This window comes from Opisthocomus hoazin, chromosome 11, assembly GCF_030867145.1.
Source record: "Opisthocomus hoazin isolate bOpiHoa1 chromosome 11, bOpiHoa1.hap1, whole genome shotgun sequence".
Lineage (NCBI taxonomy): Eukaryota > Metazoa > Chordata > Aves > Opisthocomiformes > Opisthocomidae > Opisthocomus > Opisthocomus hoazin.
In genome coordinates, this window is record NC_134424.1 from 16,616,911 (window position 1) to 16,635,412 (window position 18,502).

The 18,502-nt window shown below is 40.2% G+C and overlaps 1 protein-coding gene across 3 annotated transcripts in view; it reads right to left on the bottom strand.

Moving 5' to 3' along the window:
* Positions 1-18,502, bottom strand: part of USP4 (ubiquitin specific peptidase 4) — a 43,871-nt gene that overhangs the window by 22,604 nt on the left and 2,765 nt on the right. For 2 of the 3 annotated variants that reach the window (XM_075433089.1, XM_075433091.1), the window contains exons 4-10: positions 16,735-16,861; positions 15,414-15,559; positions 15,167-15,228; positions 5,850-5,993; positions 5,098-5,215; positions 2,328-2,501; positions 285-443 (exon numbers count right to left, since the gene is read on the bottom strand). In XM_075433089.1, coding sequence (XP_075289204.1) covers positions 285-443; positions 2,328-2,501; positions 5,098-5,215; positions 5,850-5,993; positions 15,167-15,228; positions 15,414-15,559; positions 16,735-16,861 — 930 coding nt within the window. The remainder of the gene's footprint in view (positions 1-284; positions 444-2,327; positions 2,502-5,097; positions 5,216-5,849; positions 5,994-15,166; positions 15,229-15,413; positions 15,560-16,734; positions 16,862-18,502) is intronic. The other variant, XM_075433090.1, reaches the window with a different exon arrangement.

Below are 18,502 nucleotides of genomic sequence, written 5' to 3' on the forward strand. Positions count from 1 at the left end.
ATAAACTTCTTTCCTTTCCACTGCAGAACCATGCCAGTTTTGTACCACAGGCACATCTTCCTGCACACCAGTACAAGAAGAGACATTCTGCTGTAAGGCAGAGCAACAACTATGTGCCACGAGGTGTCACGAAGCACGACAGAGATCTCCACTCCCAGCTACGCTGTTCTGTAGGGAGGATGTTTGTGTGGCCTGTGAACAAGAAGGCCAGGAAGTGTCACAAAACCCACACGAACTCCCTCAGCAGCACCACCTGCCCTACCCTCAAGTAACGGGCACCATACCGAATCAGGTCTGCCATTAGCATCCTTCAGCTCCAAGTAGGGCTTCTTCTTCACTCTGTTCAAATCCTCATGTAAGCCATCTAGAAGAAAAGCCAGGAGTTCCTGGGAATCTTGCTGCTGGTATCCTGAAAACTGAGGAGCAAATCGGCCAACCTGTGTCTGAAACACAAAGGCAAGAGTCAGAGGCTGGTGAGCATGACCCATGTGTAAAAGAGAGAAATAAAAACACTCACTCTGGCTTTTGCAGAGATCAACTCCATGCTATCTTATGTCAGCAGGAGACCACAGTGAACTCAATGCTAATACAGTAAGAGTGCCAGAATAATTTTCCCAACTATTTTTATTTTTTCCCCCTAGCGTTGTGAGAGAAGAATGCATTCAGAGCTGCAATGCCAGAAATCTAAGTTATCAATATTAATTTAGGAACCCGCAAACAGCCAGTACTCAAAGCCTATCCGCCTGATGTATTTTCTACTTTAATTTCTCTTTCAGCAGCCTACAGTTCCCACAATGTAAACTTGCTATAAGGTAGCATCTTGAAACAGGTGGACTGCAAGACTGAAACTGCTTGCAGAAGATACTTCTGAACTAACAAAACTAGCTTAAAACTAAGATTGAAATCCTTGCTGCAGTAATATCTAGTTATTCGAAAAATTGTGATATGAAGCTCAGGAACATAACAGCCCAAGTTAGTGAGAGTCAGGAACAGCACACCCAAATATAGCCTCTTATTTCATAAACACCATCTCTCACCACTGCCATTTAGCATTCCTGCTGCTAAAAAAAAACCCAAAACACAAACACAATAGAAAGGGGTCCCACAGGAAAACCAACAATTAGTTGAAGGAGTAGTCCCTCCTACTGATCATCGCTAGTTTTCTCATAAACACAAAGAGTCCGGCAGATGTGCAGAATTTTGCTTTGTACATTTTAACCACCCAAGATGACAACTGTAAGAGAGACCAAACTGAAGGACTGTTTATGCAACAGAGATAGTTAACACTGTTACTAAATCAGCAACAGTTGTTAGAAAAATCACAAGCAATACTGTACTAGGAAATCAGGAGTAATTCCTATTCCAGTCTTTAACAAGAACAGCCCACATTACGACACTTTTACTGATGTCCACTACAGATTCACATACTTCCTCTGAACACAAGTTTACAGAACAACTTTAAGAGTGGTGGATGATGTGCCAGCAACTCCAAGTCACAGAAATTAAACAACATCTTGTTGTTTCATTACTGCCTATGAGACTACAGAGGACAGATTTCTCCAGTCCATAAGGCTTTTGCTCCAGGTCTCAAAAGCATATACTCTCAACTTCAAGATTGTACCATGCAAAACCTCAACAGCAACAGTATGCACATTTACATTAGTGCCAAGTCACTGCATATTTCATGAACGTGGGATGTCATTCTTCCTCAGCACACAGACTGCACTACAGAACCAAACTCTTGGCGTTCCTTGGATGCTTTAATTACGCTGTTCTGCACTAAAGCATCTTTGCATTCTATTTAAAACAAAAGACATAGTTACAACTCTTCTAGGCATTCATAAATGACTGCTACATTGCTGTATTTCAGCTGAAAGCAGCTCTTTACACTGAAGCACTGGCAACATTACATCAATAAACAGCATTACAGACAAGTGGATGCATTTTGCTCTCCACTTTCTAATTTCATTATTTAAATTTATAACTTGCACACCTGTTTTTACTGATTAAAGTTCACAGCTGGCAATTCACATGACCTTGCCTAGTTTTGTAGCAAAGACCATTGTTATGCATCTGTAAACAGCTCTCAGGCTGGAAGGTCACTTACTAAGTAAGGCATTTAACATTAAAACAGCAGCACCCAATTCCAGGGTATGACACTACTCACTGGCAAGTTCCTCCCTCTACCCTGAAAAGCATTTACATAAAACAACACTGAAGCAATTCTGTCATTACTGCTTTCATAACACCAAAATATGTGGAAGCCATATTAGCTTTCACTGTTTCTTCTGTCAAAGAACTATACTACAAGAACACGGAGTACTTACTTTAAACATACGCGGGGCCACATAAGACTGTCTCCCAGACCAAATCTGTTTAATGAGCTCTGCGTAGGCTTCTGCAATTTCTCCTCTCATCCCCAGTGGATTGTTCTGATTTATTTCAGCTTCATATTTATCTTCCAGAAAATAGTCGGTCAGAGGAGGTGTATTGCTCAGACACTAAAAAAGCATTAAGACAATGAATTTACTGCACAGGACAATAAATCTGTGTAACAATGAAATAACAAATCCAGCTTTCACATCAGAACATGCACTCAGTTATTAGCAGAACTGGTGAGATGGAATTTGAGTATACATTTAGGAAAAAAAAAAGGGAAAAAATCTATTGCGAGGGTGGGATACTGTCACCATTGCAACTCAGAACATGGTTGAAATGAAAAAGAAACACCACCAAATACCACAGCCTTCAAAAGACTAACAGCTTATTTCTGAAACATGGTTTCTCTTCCAGGTGTCACATTGACTTCTCTCCTATATCCTGTATTTGCCCCAGGCGTAACCTTCCCCTCTGGAGCAGTTTCTACTGGTTTATCTAGCTTATGGCACAAGGCTAACTGGTCTGCAGCTCCTTGGTTCTCCTTCAGAAATTTCTTTAAAACTGACATCTCATTAATCACTTTCCATTCCTTCAGTGCAGAATAATTTTAAGCATTCGTTTAAAGTTAGTATATTTAATAGTTCAAGAAAGCAAATAGCAAACAGCCTTCTGAGAAAAACTACAGACTTTCGAAAGGAGGATATCTGTTCTTGGTATCATGTCCCTCCACATTTTTTTAATTTGTTCTGTAACTTCCACTGATACTTCAATTTCAGTACAGTCTCTTGCCATTACTGAGGTGGTAGGGTAGGCTACCTTACCCACACATTACACAGAAATCTGCACAGAAAGGTCAGGAAGGTCTTCAGAGAAGTCACCTTAATGTTCTCAAGCCTACACACAATATTCACTCTCTAACCTTGAAATCCTAATAGAAGGAACAGTGAGAATAAGAGTGATCCCTGTTCCTCCTTGAGGTGAAACACAAGCTATACTTTGTCCTACAAAGAACCAAACACCATTAAAAAAAGTTCCCATCATAAAGCTAACAAAGTTTAAAGGCAGGAAGGACATCACTCTATATCTACTCTCCCATTTATATGCTTATTATCAGTGTATCGTGGTAATGATTCAATACATCCTGGGAAATCACTGTGAACCTCAGGACAGGAGTAAAACTAGCACTGGAAGTAGTTTTCCTAGTTCAGCAATTCACAGACTCAAAGCTTATAGCAAGAAGTGACGCTTGGATAAGTAAGACAAGCCTTCAATCTGTGAACAAAAGCAATTGAAGTTTGAGATATGATCAGAATTACTAGGGCTTCAAGGCACTGTAGCATCAAGAAAATACTAAACTGGGCTCTTTCTGAATGCCTGAAATTTCAGGACCCGTAGCAGATGCCTGTACAGTGATACACCAGCTGGGTGCAGGTACACAGATCTCCCAGCACAGTTATACATGGCAATCTGGAAAGGGTCAGGAAAGCGTAGTCCTGTCCTTCAGCCAATCCCACTTTCACTGCCTTGATGTGTACCTTGTGGAATTTATTTCCTATCAAATTTTTCCAGTTCCAATGACCAGGCGTTAGTGTATTTCTCCAAGCACATGACATTAAAGTGCTTATAGACGGCTATCGCCAGCCTCTCACTGGGAGACTGTTGCTAACAAAATTCCAAGAACTTCCAAAAATTAAGGCAGAAATTTGCATTTGAAAGACTGATGTCTAGAAAATTAAAGCCTAACAACAAACAGAAAGAAGAAAGAGGACCTTGACATGACTAGTTTGCATGCAGAATTAAGACTGAAGTGTGTTTGGATAAAGTTACTTTGACAACAAAAAAATAATCTTAGAAGTTGTCTCCTAGCTATACAGTTCAAGAAAACGTAATGTGGGTTAAGGTTACCATGATACGACTGAAAATAAAGTCACATCAAACAAAAAGAGTGAAGCAGTCCAAGTCCATGAATACCACATGCATAATGCATTATAGTTATTTTAAGAACTGTCCCAGCTTTCAAAGCTATCACAGAGTGACAGAAGTCATTACACAGCACTTGTAGCACACCAGAAGTTTGCCCTTTGCTTAAACCAAAGTTCATACAAGTTGGCTGATATTCTGTTTGGATTTCTTAGCAAGCAACTATCCCTAACAAGTTTCTCCAATTTTTAAAACAAACCAAATAAACCTAAGAGATTAAGTTAAAGAAGTATACTAATAATTATTAGCTTTGCATAACTGTTGCAACCTTAACATCCCACACAATGACCCTGAATCCTTCCTGTGGCCTTTCACACTCTTAATTTTTCAAGAATATTTAAATGCAGGCCCCAGAACTGCATGCAGTGACCTGCTCATGTTGCTTATGCAGCTCACACACGTCAAAATGTCCTCCACATCAGCCCATTTTGGTCAGAGCACAGCACTCGGACCTTACATTACAGTTAGACATCTGTTTAGTATGACTTCCCCCACAGCCTTTTCAGAAGCCACATATTTCAGACCCAGCCCTCCATACTGTACTATGTGTTACAGTACTAACATGCTACGCATAAGTCAAACTAAATATGAACAGGTTGGTTTGCCTGTTTCATTCCAGGTGCAGTCTCCTCACTGAATCACATTAAAACATGCTTTTCTTTCCACAGATTTTAATCCACAACCTCTGCAACACTGCTCTTTTATTCCATTCTAAAGAGGGTTCTTTCCAACTCTTACCTGCAATGCAGAATTCATGAAGCAGGTATTTCCAAGGTTACTGAGTCCGCAGAGGCCAGGCTGTGACAGAGAAGCACTGTCCCTGCAGTTGTAAGAGTTACAGACAAATCCAGAACCTCTGGAAGAAAGACAACACAGTGAACTTCACAATGAGTTTACTGAGTCTCAAAACTGTTTAAGAGTCACATCAAATATGAGTCAGAAAACTGTTCAATGAAGTTTAACCAGTCTACATGTTTCTGCTGCTTCACAGTGGCTAATACTGAATACCAAGAATGTGCAGTATATGTGCTAACTCTGGCAACATTAATCATTACGCAGTTTATTATTAATTTATGGTTCATAACACATTAATTCCCTCTGTCTACAAGTACACAGCACACTATCCTAATGCAGCAAAAGTCTATAGAATATATTGCAAGAGCCAATAACAAAACTATCATCTCTATCTGGAAAGGCTTCTACCACACTGGCAGATAGAGAAAAGAATAATCCCTTCCCTCATACCCCCAATCCCCTCAAACTCAGGCAATGCCCTAGGAGTTAGTAAGCTCTGGAACATGCGCTACTTTTGCAAGTGAGCAAGGAATAGCAGAACACAGAGGTTTCAAAGACAAAGTTTGATAAACAGGTACACAAGAGTAGCAGAACTCCTCACAGCGCACCATAATGCTCCTTTTCTATACAGGCAAGGATGCACAGGATTATTCACATGAAGGACGAAGAAACAAAAAGAACATTCCTGCTCTTACCCCCTGCCCAGGTGGGAGCTGTTCAGTCCATAGGAGTTACTGCTATCACCGTTAGTAATGACAGAAGTGGCAGACACTGAGGAGTAAGAACTTGCTGATGATTTTGAAGAGGTAGTAAAGTTTCTGCTAGTTGCAGTGCTTGATCTGGGAGAAAGGAAAAAGAAGTAGAAACAGTGCTACTACGTTTTTCACCCCCAGCCCCACCTCCCGCAAAACTCCAAGAACTTGCCACATTACAGTTAGTTCCCACACACAGAATTTACTGTTTTGACCTGTGTGATTACACTTCCAAACACTTGTCTGGAACAGAAACCTCAGACACAAGTATCAGAAGCAGAAGTAACAATTCTTGCTTAAAGCAAAATCTGAGTCCCAGACTGAAATAAGCAGGCACTTTGGATGACATGAGTGACAGGGAAGCAAGCTTTAACTTTACGAGTAAACCACGTTGAAACAAGCAAGCAAAAAAAAAAACCCAGTCATAAGACTACAAAACACTTGTCACATTAAAAGTGACAAAGTCAGTCCTTCCCTACTTGAAACCTGAATCACCCACTCTAACAGAATGGCAATTAGTAAGAAGATAACCAGGGTGAGCACAAACCAGATTATTGAGCCCAGCTGACATAACTATGTTGCTTGGAGGCAAGGCACACTGCTATGTACATGTGGCACACACAGCGTTCCTCAGCATTTTGAGACTGGAGATACTGAAATGGATGAAAAGAGTTCATTAGCCCCAGGTCTATCCAGTTGTGAATCTCAGGCTATTTCACACTACCACTCTCCTGGTCCAGAAAAGAACCGGAACACAACATTACAAAAGACCAACAAGACACTAGAAGTCAACAGTGTTCTGCCACAGACAGCTCTGGCTACATAAAAAAAGCAAAACCACAAGATGGTACTACATCACTAAGCTTAAAGAAACTATTTTGATACTAATTAATTTCTCTATAACAAGAGCTAACTATTCTCTTCATCTTTGCCCAAATAAGCATGTAAAACATGCCAACAGGCACGCAACAGTGGCTAATACACCCAAAGCACAGCAGAGGCCAGTGCCCTCAAGCTTTAGGCAACCTAAAGTTGCCTACATACTTGTTCATGTATCTCTTTTGATATGGCCCCAATTCTCAAATTATACAAACTAAAAATGCATATTCATAGCTCAGATGCTACTAAGAAAACAGTCTTGGCAAACCTCTGTGCAGCAAAAACTAAAAGACAGAGAACAAGCCGTAACGGCTAAGAGGCAGAACAGCTGGACAGCCTTACCAGTCTGGAAATATAATAGCAGTAAAATAAATACAGTAGTAATCAGGTTACAAAAGGAGCTTCCAGATGAAAATGCAAACTCCAAATGCAGTCTAAATCTGAAGCACGCTAAAAAACCCACACCAGCCAGCACAACCCAGAAATACACTAGAAGGTATACCAGCAAGAAGGAGCAGATCTACAAGAATGAGCAGATCTACCGAAATAACCAAGACAACCATTTCTGGGACAATACATGACCTTCTGGTCATTACATTTTGAAGGTGGAACTTCTCAAGACTACCTGGACACATACATAAGATCAACGAGAAAACAAGAGGGTCTAGATTAAAACAACAATTATCAGACCCATGCTCCACATGCGTGAGCTTTAAGGGTCAAGAATCAAATCATTAAGCTAACAACAGCCTGTAAATCCATTAAGAATACATTTTTTTTTAAATATGAAGTAGAAGTGAATTATCTAGAAGCAAAGAAGGGCAACCTAGAAAATGCTAGACCTGAAAATGTAGCATCTCTGTTTCCCATGATTGACTCCAGTGAGAGAATAGACCAAGATACTCAAAATAATATGAAGAAAATCTAACAGGGAGAAAAGGAGGACAATCTCTTAAGGGATTTCAAAATCTCCCAACAGAAGCACAGAGGCAGGGCATAATCACGAGTCAGATGGTAACTGAGGAGTTCCACGAAGTACTTCAATAGTATCCCACACATATAAAAAAAACAAACTCAGAACCAGGCGTAAGATAAAAAATGGATCAGAAAGCAAATATAAGAGGGAAGTCACAGAGTTGGGAAAGGTCTACCTACAAAGTCATCAAGGATCTTGAGTGAATTCCTATTAGAAAATTGGGAAGGATCACGTAAGAAGCAAAACAATGAAAGAGAGGCCAATAGCTTTCCAAGTACAGAGAAGAAAAAAAAAAGAAATCAAATACACTTGGGAACACAAAAATTCTACGCACTCTGACATTTTGCAAGTTACTCATCTACCTGTAATAACAGAAGAAAGATTGAGGATTTACTAAGCACAGCTGCTCCCCTTCATTTTGCAAGATGGTCACAAAGGTAGCGATGATTCCAGGTAAAAGGCACAGACAGCAGCTAAGAAAAATGTTTTCCTCTGAAAGCTTCCCTTTTCAAACCCAAAAAGCTACTGTTAACCACCCCACAATACTGGACACTGCCTCATTTGTGCACAGAGGTGAGAACAGAAGTCCTAGATGCCAGGCATTTATCCCCAATGCCCCTAAACAGGTTTCTGTGGAACATGCAGGCTTTGACAGGTCAAAGCCACCTGCCCCCTCCACTGCTGTCTCTCACAGTACATGACTTCTGCGCCCTTGGAAATGGAGGCCCCAACATCCCGCTCTGAAGTAAGAGACAAACATTATTTCTTCTTTGAAGTTTATGACTTGGAATCTTCCAAAATGTTCTGGGCTACTCAGCAGGTTACCACTGAAACTACTCTCAGTTTGCTTAGTTCGCTCTTTATAGGCACAAGAGATACTGGACTGGAAGGTGCCAAGCTTCTGCAGCTTCCCTTTGATCATCACTGCAGTGTTTTTGACAGGGATAAACACATTCAGTTACATTTCATCAACAAAATCTATACAGGAGCAAAGAAAGACTTAATCTAATCATGCAACAGTTCAGGGATTTGAGAAAATAATTTTGCAGGTTTGAGGATGAGACTGCATGGTTATGACTGCTGAATCAGTCATCCTGCCTAAGCACAATCTGAATCTCTCAAGATAACTTCTGTCTGAGCTAAAATACCTCTTCTAGAAAAATCTACCATCATGGTTTTGCAGTGGCCAGCAACAGCCGACCCAGCAGACCACAGATAAACTGTTTCAATGATCAATAACCCTTACAGTCAGAAGAAACTTGCATTTCATTTGCTGCAGGAGTATCTGGCTTCATCATCTGGACACTGGTTTGTGCTCTCTCCATCTGCTGCCTGTAGAGTCCCTTTTTCATATCCCACAGAAAATTTTAAGTGTTAAAATCAACTTTTAAATTTCTCACTGGTATGATATTTTAACTTCTAAGTCTTCCAGCACACAAATTATTTGCTTATTCTTCAACAGTTCATTTGGCTCCTTCTGAAACATCTCATTAGTCTACTTTTCAAATTTGTTGACAACCTCACAGGATGTGATCATTCCACACACAGTTTTATCAGCGTGCCAGTTATCAAAAGTCTGAGGCACACTCAGCATTTCCCTACTGAACCACTGAGGTTGTTTGTTTGCTTCCGCCTCAAGGGTACTACAGGATCTTACATCCAGGAGACTGAACCAGGACTGGAATTGCATTCCCACAGAGTCTAGCACTTATTTTGGGCTCATGTTCTTCATCCCCACGTACACAACTTCATGCTTCACAATACTCATGCACATTGCCCCCCGTCTGGCAACTAAAGACAACCATTTCATGTCTTGCCACGCAACGTTTCAAAAACCCACACAAATGGCAAGTGAAATCTGGAGACTAGCAGCACAGAGTTAGATTAATCTAATACAGAAACTGTGAGGCCATATGGTTGATAAACAGGAGAACTGCTAAGCTGAACAGCTTGAAAACAAATACTATAGAAGGCTTTCACGTAGTTGGAAGACGGAGATAGGAAAAGTATTTCAATTCAGTTGAGGCTACCTTCAGAGCATACAGTAGAATTAATCCTCCTCCTTTAAACTACCAATGTAAAAAAAGGCATCAAAAAGATTGTGACAAAACATTTTTGACAAAACAGGAAAAGCTAGAACTTATATTTAATTGGCAAAGCAGAGGCCATAACGGATTTTCATTTAGAAAGTTCTGACATGCAAAAGCCTTCTTATCTTACATACTCAATGCTACTCTGAAAACATGGCATCTCCTGAAAACTTAAGCACTTGAAAGTCATGTAATAAAGATTTGCCCACAAAATATTTATCCTGATTGCTGAAGAGGTCCTCTGAAATCATCAGCACGAAAGGAACTGGGGGAAGGAGATCAGTTTTAAATATGAACGGGCATTTAATTATGGTATTATGTACCTACAAAATACATATCAACTACCGAGGTCTTAAAACTGTACAGTAATTTCTGGCTTGTAATATCACTGAATGTTGTATAAGGTTGAACAGATGCCTAAATCAAGACAGATTAGTTGAGAAAAGCCACATGGACTGCAAGATGGGCGAACTAAGCAACAACTCCTCAACTTTCTACCGGGGGTGAAGTCCACCAAGTATACAGTGCCATCAGTAAACAGAGGAGCGGGAAGAGGAAAGCAGCAACCAAAGAACCAAAAGGTATTCTCCTGCTGCATACTGCAAAGGCAGGCAGACAGCTACAAGGCACATGCTAAATACAACTTCACTCCTGTTTTCAAATGCAATACCCAATGGAAAAGGTGCTATTTTTATAGATCTGACATGAATTCTTGTTCATTTGTGCTATGAAAATGACTCCCGGGATAAAAAAGTGTGTGCTAGGACTGAGCTGGAACTCTGCTAGCTCAGGATTTTATTTTGGAGGTCCTGTAACAGCTAAAGAGGACTAAGTTCCACAGAGTCATTGATATAATCTCTCTTCAGAAACAAAGTACGCCTCCAGTTCTGAAATTCCTAGAATAAGTATAATCTATTCCCTCTTCTGAAATCTTGTCTAGTAGTAAAAGCAGTTCCAAACTACAACAATAAAGTATTTTGTTCCTCAGGGAGCAGCAAACTACCAAACAGCAGTCGCCAGGCATACTCTGAATACGCCACCCAAGGACTGCTGTGGAGTTCCAGAGCACTTTTTCTGCAAAATGGCACCCAGCTTGATGCTTGATTGGGAAATACACGGAAGGCTGCCAAACATGTGGAAAGGCAGTTTCCCCTGGTAGGAGCCATGTCTCTGACAAGCAGCAAATGGTGGGGAAAATCCTTGCAACAGGGAACCCACCCTCCCACCCACCCCACAGGCCCCTTGCGCGCACATATTCTGCCAGTAGTGAACAACATGAACTCCCAGCTTTCCAAGGCCTCCTCTGGCACACAGGCAGTGATGCAGATGCTCACCATTCCTCTACTGACAGCAGAGAGCTCGCCATCCCATTTGGTTTATGCCATCAAAACTCCACACACAGAAAAACCTTCTTGTGAGCTTTTAGTATTAAAGTGATACAGCCCAAAAAAAGATCTCCAAATATAAAGTTCCCCATCGTCTTGGCTAAACAGTATTTTCTCCAGCTAAGAAACAGAACACTGGAGCAAAATGTTTGCCTGAGATACAATTTTAAACTTGGAGTTGCTCAACTCTCCTCCAAACCACACCCCAGCACAAAGCATTTGCAGTTCCTGCTGACACTAGATGCAGCTAGGAGGATTCAAATTCTTCAGAACTTCAAAACCTAAGTTTATTTAGAAAGCACAACAGCTTATGAACATTAGACTTGCTTAGCCTCACAAATGAGCAGAACAGGTTTTCAGGGTGATAGTCTCACTTATCCTTCTTATCCATGCTGCCAATGCAGCTCCCAACTCACTTGTGGTATCAGCTTTGGCTTCCAGTAAGCATCAGGTGTTTCTTCCAGACAGAAACCTCCTGTACTACAGAATAAGTTTCTGTAATGTTTATACAGTGTAACCTACCGCAAACACCCCATCAGCGCACAGGATAAGACACTGATACTCTCTTGGGCTGGGAACTCCGTACCTTCCCTCTGGCCACTCTTCTCTCCTCCTTCCTCTCACCAGTTCTGTTTGGTTCAATCGCTCACAATGACCCACAGATTTCATATGCACAAACAGTCCCTGTGAGTTCGTACTATACTCATTAATCTGGAGTCTTGAACATATAATACTGATTTAATGCAACACGTATATGCACGCACACGCCCATGGAAAGACAAACCCCACCCCAACCCAGTAAGAAGATTTGAACCCTACACTCCAGGTTAGCAAATGCTGGCAACATTTCACTGCAGTACAGACATCTCATGTTTCTAGACGAAAAAAAAAGTCAACTCAGAACACACTCCAAGTCACAGAGTCCGCTTTCACTTGACGTTTGTCTGCTGAGATGTCTGGCAAATGAAAGAACACAGTTAAAGCAGCTACGTTTTTTAAAATACATAAAAAAAGCTTTTTATTTATTTATCAAACTCCTGTTCTCCAAGGGAAAAATCCATGCTGCTCCAAGGTTAACCTATGTAAAAGACTCAGCCTAAGCTCAGTAAGAAATCTTGCACTGTGCTTTGCTAGATTTCAACTTGATCGGGAACTGGAATTTAGACAGCATACTCAAAACTAAATGAAATATGAAACTACCCTTAAGAAAATGTCTTGAAAAAACTAAGACTTTCCAATAAAACTTGAGAACTAGGTAGAGAATATTCAAAAATCAAATCAAATTACAAACTACAGACTATTAAGTATTTATATGAAGCACATATTAAGCATTTATATGAAGATATGCTAAAAATGGAAGGAAACCAAGAGAAGTTCAGAGCTTCTTATGACTGATGTGAAAGGAAAGCACAGAGCAATTATAAATGCATTAATATGGAGCAACACTAATGATTCAAGAAAGAGAAGTTAGATTTAGCTTACTGATTAAGAATATATTAAGTAACAAAAACAAAAAACCAGCTTTGCTATTTTTCTTAAATATAAATCTCCTAAAAATAGGTTAAAAGTTTTGTAAAATAACCCTTGAAAGAGCAGCAGAAAGAAAAACTTAACATATACAAATGATACAGTCTAAACTGCCACCAGCCCACTCACATTTGACAAGGAGTGATGACACGCAACAGACGAAGCACCAAAAAGTAGAAGAAAATTTCCCCCGGATCATCAACATATATTCCACATAAATACACAGACTCCTCCATCTCAGGAAGAGTCTGAACTACCAGCTACCAGAAAACAGCAGTATACCACAGCAGATGCATTGCTAATTATGCCCTCTACTTGCAGGGAACTTTTTTCACTCCTCCTACGTGCATCTGCTACTGCCCACACTACGAGGCAAGCTACTGGACACACCTGGTCCAGATCCAGTACAGCCTTCCTCATACTGTCAACAGTTCAAGTACGATTCGTATGTGGTTTTGGGGTTATCGAGGCAACTGTTGGACAGTATTAGTAAAGACATAAAATGGCACAGAAGACATCACTGAACCTAACAGGAAAACACGTATTGCTCATTATCACCTTTTGCTATTATATGTCTCTTTCAGAGTAAGTTCTCAACTTTATCTTCCTTCCAACACAGAAGGAACTTTAAATCCAATCTTTCCACCTTATTTGCCTTACATGACACAGCCACCTCTGACGTAGGAAGGCATAATGTTAGTCCAGCAGGGCTTGTTATAACCCAAAGTCGTTAAAGCACACTGCTGTCCTGAGACAGCCTTTGCCCTGGCCACATAAACAGGTCCTTCTCATTTGATCAGCAGTTTGTGTGCTGATCAGCACACACCAACGTCACTCCTAAAGAGGAGGGGCAGTCCAGCATTTTCTCCCCCTCTCTGGCTTCCCAAACAGTGTTTTTGAACAAACATTTGTTATGCATTTAACCTACAAGACTAAATAAGGGCACAAGAACCAGAAAGCAAAACTTGCTAAACCAATGCACCCAACTGCATAAGGAAGGCATTACATGGAATATACATGTTTCATTCCTTAATTAACAGAGAAAAGGACAAAGGAAATAGTTAGCCAAGACAAAGTAGTATGACTACATACAATTCTTTCAGCCACCATTATCAGCATGAAGTCAAACAATTTCACGTCATCTACATTACAATAAGCAAATCTTTACTTCCACGTCACTAGAAAATATTAATATGTATACTGATAACCATTATCATTCAAATATCACTAAAGGTTAATTAAAAGTCTTTACCTATGAGACTAGATGCTGAAAAAAAACAGACAAGAGGCATGGGAATGCTAGAGGGCTCCTTTTTAGCTTTGCTTCACATGGAGACAAAAGGTTATGATCTGGTCTTGCATAGCTGCCTCTCTAACACTGACTGTCAACTCATACTCGATCATGTACACGATATGAATGTTTAGATGTTTTTCACATTGTACTTTTCCAGAAAGTTCATTATAATCCTGTGAACATTCTCCTGATCCATTTACCCAGTATTATATCTCAGAAGTAGAGAACTGTATCAAATAGGTTTCACTGACCTGTTTAATCCATTCTTCAAGTTTAACACTAGTAAGATCTCGCTCTCGAATGAGATCACTTGGCAGCAAGCTCTGCCAGTTAACGGTATTGCAGAGAAAAACATTTTCTTTATCAATATCGAGTCTGATGGCCTACTCATAGGAAAGCAATTAGGCCATCAGACTAGTAAAATCACAGGATTGTACTTTGTCATATGACTGCATAAGAGCAGCTCTTTACCATGGCAAGCAACTTCCACTCTACACCATTTACTTTACACATACAATATCTCATCAACCCCTCATCTTACTCATCTCTTCTCTAAATTAGGTATTACAGAGATAATATCTGTGTAATATTTACAGCTTTCTAATTGTCTTGGGCAGCAGGGGGTGTTGCTAAGCTATTTCTAAACCCTTTTTAAGGGGGAACTACCAGAATGAGTAATCACTACCAGCAGCCTTGGAAATATGCTCCAAGATCATTTACGTTCCACAATGATAGAAGACAGGTTTTTGGTTTGGGCTTTTTTTTCCACCGTGCGGTCTGCAGAGCTAGCTTTTTAAGTAGACTAGCTCAACATACACAGCACTTTCGTCTCCTAAGCACTGTAGAAACCTAAGCTATTTAATCCTTGCACAACCTATTTGAAATGGGCTTTAAAACAGAAGACTGTTGCTAAGACAAGAAACCAGCAGCAGAACCATGGAAGAACATTTATATTCAAGATTTTATCTCCTCCTTCAAAATACCCAAAACAAAGAAATCCACAACAGCCAGTAATAGTTAGGCTTTCACAGAGAACACACGGTCACTAACAACAAAAGAAAAAGCTTGACAAATTAGCAGGACCCATTAGAACATGCTTGTTTGCTTACTTTCCCAGGAAATGCTGTCCAGGCCATGTGCCATCTTCTTTTTTCACTTCTATTAGGACAACCTGAAAGAGAGTTCAGGTAAAAAAGATAACTGAAAATCTGCCACACATTTTGCAAAGTCATCAACAAATCCCATTTTCAATGTTTGCTCAAAGTACATAAAAGCAAGTGAAAACAATTACGTATCAGAGAAAGCAGTACATGAGAATCTAAAAAAAAAAAAAAAAAACACAGTTATGCCCCTTACCTGACCCTGATAGAGCCCTGCATCTTGCACAGTGCTATCCAACTTGCTGAGCTGCTCGTAAGTGTTACTCATATACCTGTTCCATAACCTAGTTTCCTTCTCAGCTGGGATATTAAATAGTTTTCTCATTTCTTTCTCGATGGTAGCTGTTCAGGAGGAAATAAAAAACACCAAAAAGCTAAAAATATGAGTGCTTTTGGGGAAAAAAAAAAAAAAAAAAAAAGATGAAGCCAGACATTCAGCAAGGAGGTGTATCATTGATCATTCAAGATCCTTTCAGTAGAAAATGTATCATGGAAGTTAAAACCGCTTATATAAGTTGTCTAATATTTAGTCTGAAAGAATGACAAACTTTGTTTTCAGTCATGTATTTGCCTGTCAAGCCCTCAAACCAAGTGTTCAGAACTCACTGAGAAGCTTCTGCCCAAAGGACAACTTTTGTTAAACAGTCATCATTTGAAAACAGGTTCAAGAAGGAAGTGTTTTCAATTACTACTGTCAGGCCATACATCAGCAAGCTGAAAAAAAAGCATCTGTACAGACATATAGGACAGCTGACATTCAGCGTTTTTACACAGGAAAATGCAGCGACGATAGGCAGAAAAAGGGGCCAAATTTCAGGAAGAACAGAAGTGTAGGAAGAGCCATTAAGAAGATGTCCAAAATAGTCACACTAGAAAGCAGGACTCGTAGGAAAACCAGAGACAGAACCATTTTACACAAGTGACGTGGATGTTTCTTAAGCACATGAGTTAGTAAGCAACGTGCTCCTCAAAGTTCTTGACTGCAACTCCCCATGTTGCACACAGACTCACTGCGGCTGGAAGGAACTCAGAAGGTTCCTACTTCAACTGCTCCAAGCAGGGTCAGCACCAAATTCAGAGAAGGCTGCTTGGGGCTTATCCAAGCAGGTGTTCAAAACTTCCAAGGAAGGCGATTCCCCCACCCCTCTGGGCCCTGCTCAAATGTCTGGCTGTCCTAACAGGGAAAATATTGTCATTAGACTCAGCTGGAATTTGACCTGTCTCAGTTTCTGACTATTGCCTGTTATTTTCTTGCTGTACGACTCAGTAAATCGCCTGACTCAATGTTCTCAGTAACCTCCTCACAGGTGCAATGAGGACCCCCAAAGCCTTCTCTTCTCCAGGTTAAGCACAGCTTGCTCAGCTTCTTCTCACACACTACATGCTCCAACCCTGACTGTCCTGCTGGTACCCACTAGAGTTGCTTCAGTTTATCACATCGTTCTTGGTCTGGAGGGCACCAAACATCTCTTGAGGTGGCACTGGAGCACAGCTGCATGTACCAGAGAACTACTTACCAACAGTATCTGCTTTGCTGAAGTGGCAGCTAATCATATTGTCGGGATTGCTGCTCTCGCACAGCTTCAGCTCAAGAAGATAAACTTCAACCTTATAGTGCTTCACAAACAGACCATATTCCACTACCTGCAAACAGAAAGCAGATGCGATACTGTTCTTTTCTTTAAGTTAAAATACTGAGCAGTCCTCTGTAAAGTACATTTGTCTAAATATTTGAAGTCTCTAGGAGTCTTGCAAGTCAAGCCATAAACCAAACATGGACTTGCTCTCAAGTCCAGATTCAGTCACAACCTCCGTCAGCTTGTTTGGGAGTTTTGTTTTGTTTTTAAAATGTAAAAAATCCCAGTGCTTTCCTTCCATAGTACAAAGTTCCATAGGTCCATCATCACAGCTGAACTGACAGTCCCAGCTAGTTAGCCGTGAAAAATATTTGCTCACACTAGCATTCTAAAAAAAAAAAAAAAAATATATCTTTTGCCTCTTGTCTTTGGCCAAGGGTTATGTAAAAACAGAAACAAGTCTGGAAGACTGGAACAAAATCCTTTCCATTAAAAAAGAGTAAGACAAAGCATTAATTATTTTTCTGCATGGTATACAGGATCTGCCGCATTATTCCCTCCTTGCAAAAACAGACAAGTATGTCAGAACTGGTTTTGATGACATTACTTTCTTTCAGAGTCATTTTCAAATCAATTTCGCGTTTGAGAGAATACTCCAGTAGGTAGATCTACCCATCCCACTAGCTTTCAGCATATTTTTAGAAAGGTACATGAAAAAATAGACACCACTCTTCACCTACAGATCACAAAACGCATCATGTCAGAAAGAAAAGCACATTTCAGAGGTCAGTTATGAGACAACTGTGATGCAACTGGAGGAAAAAACAACCCACCACATGCCTCAATACCCTCCACAGCTCTTTGCAGCTACAAAGTCTATGAATTTAAGATCACATTCCATTGAACCAGCAGGTATGATTTTTTTAAAGTAACAGTGTTTAAGAGGCATCTGGACAATGCCCTTAATAATTTGCTTTAACTTTGGTCAGCCCTGAAGTGGTCAGGCAGTTGGATGAGATGATCATCGTAGGTCCCTTCTGACTGAAATATTCTAGTCCCTTCTATTTGTGTGACACCTGACTTGCTACAATCTACTTCTGTATCATTTTACAGAAAAAATACCCACTTTACCCAGCTTTGGAAACACACGAAGAAATAACACTAAGAATTCTTGCAAGAATTTGGCTAAATTATGCTTCCCTCTCCTGAGCTTTTGAAGGGTTGTATTAGACACACAAGGTGCTTAAAAGGTAAAGAATTAACAAATACATTTGGAAATATCTTCACTATTTTGTTGTTACAATAGAAAGAGAAAGTAAAACACCCTGTTTAAACAGCTTCTCTACAGGCAAGTTATACTTTCTTTTTCTTTTTAAGAATGCAAAAAGATCAAATTTGCAAGTTCTCCATTTCTTTTTCAGAACTAATTTCATTAAACGGGACTTCCTGTTCTCCAGGATTCTCAGAAACAGAAGAACTCTTTCCAAGAAGAGGTTTCTGATCAGATCACCATGTCCACTAGGATGGGTGAATGGCAAGAAGAGTCTCTAATCACCTGCAGGTGTCTTTTAAACAGCATCTGATCTGCTAGCTTCCTCTCTGTCATAGTAAAACCTGGGTCGTTCTGCTGGACAGCAATCTGAGCACAACACACATCCAACAGCTGAGGAAGGAGGAAGCACACTGTTCGGTATTTCGCACAGTAACA